General features: G+C 33.0%; 1 protein-coding gene across 1 annotated transcript; it reads left to right on the top strand.

The window, feature by feature from the left end:
• The first annotated feature begins 1,166 nt into the window (after positions 1 to 1,166).
• On the top strand, positions 1,167 to 2,932 carry LOC130747478 (putative F-box protein At1g67390). The gene is made up of 3 exons (XM_057600430.1): positions 1,167 to 1,293; positions 1,638 to 1,702; positions 2,255 to 2,932. Exons 1-3 carry the CDS (start codon positions 1,167 to 1,169, stop codon positions 2,930 to 2,932), a joined length of 870 nt encoding a protein of 289 aa, XP_057456413.1.
• Positions 2,933 to 3,625: the final 693 nt, after the last annotated feature.

Genomic DNA, 3,625 nt, shown 5'->3' with positions numbered 1-3,625 from the left:
TTTATCAAGTGAACCAGGATAAAATTCCTGTGTGCTTTTCTATCCCTTATCTTTAGCACTTAAGTTCTCGAAAGATTTGTCAAAATCTTTAAGGTGGAAGCTTTATACTGAAAACGTTATTCAAACCCCCCCTTTCTACCGTTTTTCATACCTTCAATAGGTTATGGATATGACCTGGTAAGATTGTGACGTATAAACTACTTTAAATTATTTAATCCATTGCCACAACTATCATCACCACCCTCTACCACCGTTGTTGACGCCATTTTCATTATCACCACTGCCACCACCATTGTTGCCTCCATTTCCACCACCGCCAGCATCTCTATTGCCACCATCATCACCACCCACCGCCATCAACACCCTTCCCCATCACCACTACCGCCACAACCAACTATACCACCATCCTCACCATTGCCTCCACCACAACCATTGCCACTACCACCACCATCATTTTACCACTCCCACCCACTACCGCTACCACTACTACCACCACAACCACCACCCTTCACCGCCACCACCGTCGTTGTCACCACCGTCGCCCTATAACACTGTCACCGCCACCTTCACCTCTACCGCCACAATCAACTCCACCAGCCTCTCACAATCTCCACCACCACCATTGACATTAACGCCACCACAACCGCCATCTTTACCACCAACACCACCGTCCACCAAATATATGGTTGTATCAATTTAAACGATATGATAAGTTATATAGTGTATGACCAAACATTGCATAGTATTATATTTTTATCATGCTTTATCTTATCAGATCTAATATTATCAGGCTTATAGTGTACCACATATCAAACGAGTTCATAATTCAAGCTCCCTTCTTGTATTATCTTTGATTATTTATGTATGACGACTGAAATTTACGTCATTTATTGAATTTTTAATTAGTTTAATATAATTTTTAATGATAATATCATTAAATATAATAAAAAATATATATTATATATATTATAATATATAATAATATAAACAATTATCTAAAATAATAAAATTATTAAATATAATATTTTCACGTCAATGGTCAACTTAACTATTAACTAACAATCGTTACAAAATTAATATTTTCGTGTACCTTCAAAAGTGTTCTCTCATTGGGTGAATTATAAATAAGAATATCAAAATAGCAGAATATCGAAATAAGGGTAAAAATGGCGAAACCACAACTTACGGCAGGTGTGGATTTCATTAGTAATCTTCCTGATTCCCTTTTGATTGCTATCATTTCTCTCCTTTCGAGCACTGAAAGTGTGAGAACAAGTGTTCTTTCCAAGCAATGGAAAACGATCTAGAAGCACTGTCCCGACACCAGCTTTGATCAAAGACAAATGTTGAAGCATTTGATCGAAAATTATTTTCAATATACGAGCTCGAGCCTGCGTCCTGCAAGAGCCATAGGTCGTAAGGTACAATAATAAATATATTGTATAAATTAATTTATTGATATTTACTTAGTACGTTTTTTTATAGTTATTAGGGTATTGTATTCTAGTCTATATTTTAACTGCTCAAACTCTCAAGTGAAAGAATAAGAATTTTAGATTAAGATAAGTTTTTTTGTTTTTATGTGGCTTGGATGAATCCTGTTTTACTTGATTTCGCTGTTGTGGTGCCCAATGTAGGCGATTCTCAGTGGTTATTTGATGCTTGTTTTGGGTATTTGATTATTGAGGTGTTTATTGGAGTTGTATTATCCATATCTTGCTGGTGATTTTGTGAGTATGAAGGATTTCCTTTGGGTTTGGGTTGTTGGGCTTAAGCTTGTTTGCTAAAGTTTCTTGTAACCTTTTTTTGGATGGTTCTTTGGTTTTTCTGTACTGTTAGAGCATGATTTGACACAATCTGTTTTTATTATGCTTATATTAATGAACTCTCATGGCGAGGTTTTTTTTGCTATAGGCCTTTGGTGTAAGGGTTGTATAGTGATTTTTTGATAGAGTTGTTGTTCTTTCCTCTCCTGTTTTCTATGTGGGCGAGCATCCATTTCTCTTTCATGAGGTGGTTTCTCTTTTGCTTGTTGTCCCTTTCTATATTACCTATATATCTTTCACTTTCGAAAAAAAAATTAATGAACTCTCATGATGCTTTCAAAAAAAAATTAGTCTTGCAAACATAAAAATATATTTTTTATTAAAGGAGGTGCTAGATATATAATATATATACATATATAATATATATACATATATAATTAATACACCTTCTCTTTATAACAATTTTTTTTTCAAATGGATCATGACAGAATCCTCTGACAAAGGAAGAAAATATGGATGCAATTGCTGAAGCAGCCATATTAATTAACTTGGTTGTGGATGCTTATGTTGGCTTGGAAAGTTGTAGGATTCGACATTTGCCAGAGAGCTGCATTAGTGGCGAAGTTGAGGGATGGATGAGGAAGCTTTTGTTGAAAGGAGTGAGAAAGATTTCATTGGAGCGGGAATCTGATTGTGTGATTTCTCAGCAACAACTAAATGAATTTCTAATTTATAGTAGGGGGAAAATTGATTTACCATTTGATATTTTCTCAGGTTTTGAGGTTCTTGAGTTGAAGAACTATTATCTTAAAATTTTACCCTCGCGCAATCCCCCCCAATTTTTAAAAACCTTAACCCTTAGTGATGTGAATGTATCACTAGATGATTTTCAAAAGATTCTTTCTCATTGTTTGTCTCTTGAAAATCTAACCCTAGAGAAGTGTCATGTCGAGAATGTTATGATCCAGAGTCCAAGTCTCAAATTTCTTAAAATTTGTGACATGTTTCTATCAGAGTTTGTCGTTTTTGCTGTTAACATTGAGGTCATAGAGATTGGTACAATTTTTTGCAATGCTAAGAAACTGGTTTTTAAGACTCCAAAACTTCAGGCTCTCTGTTCTTCCTATGATATGAAGAAGAAAGAAATTTATTTTTCTCCTAGTTGAGACCATCTTTTGACTACAAAGGAGATTCTAGAAGTTTTAAGTGGTAATCCGGTAAGTGTTTTAATCTTTATTTAGTCCACATGATATTTTAGTGATAAAAATGTGTTGTATGTCTATGGACATTAGTATTAATAGGGTTCTAGTCCAATAATTTAAATTACAATTCTTTCAAGATAAATCTGGTCCAGTTACACCCTATATAGGTTATCCTTATTTATTTGAAATGTTGTTGATGCAATTCCTAATTTCAAACCTTAAGTTACACTAATTTATTTTAGAATTTTTGTATAAACCCAAAACCTTTATTTCATCGAGAAGAAAAAAAGTTCGATAGAAAAATTTAAACAAAATTTTCATAATTTTTTAACACAATGAATTTAAATGTTTAGTGCTTGTTAATTATATTAATAAGTAATACTACTACAACTTCTAAGAACAACTCTTTTGAATTTATGTAAATTGTAAAAAACTTTTGACTATGATTTTTAGATAGTGTAGAATTACTATGTTTATTAATATTTTTCCATTTCTTTCATTTTTTTTATCTCAGATCCCTCAAGGTTCAAAAATCGATAGTGTATTTGAGAACTTAGCTACTTTCAAGATCGATTAGATTTGAAAAATATAAAAAATGCACTAGTTCTCTTATCGGCCCTTAAAACATGTTATAAGTTGGAGAATCTTGAAATTAAT

Source organism: Lotus japonicus, chromosome 1 (assembly GCF_012489685.1).
Source record: "Lotus japonicus ecotype B-129 chromosome 1, LjGifu_v1.2".
In the NCBI taxonomy this organism is placed as follows: Eukaryota; Viridiplantae; Streptophyta; class Magnoliopsida; order Fabales; family Fabaceae; genus Lotus; species Lotus japonicus.
This window is presented reverse-complemented; position numbering and strand designations above follow the sequence as displayed.

Bases quoted from the DNA above. Each gene is read 5' to 3' on its own strand.
- LOC130747478 (XM_057600430.1), top strand. From the start codon at position 1,167: ATGGCGAAACCACAACTTACGGCAGGTGTGGATTTCATTAGTAATCTT. The intron at 1,294-1,637 runs GGAAAACGATCT...TGCCCAATGTAG, and splicing joins AAGTGTTCTTTCCAAGCAAT to GCGATTCTCAGTGGTTATTT. The intron at 1,703-2,254 runs GTATTATCCATA...GGATCATGACAG, and splicing joins TTGAGGTGTTTATTGGAGTT to AATCCTCTGACAAAGGAAGA.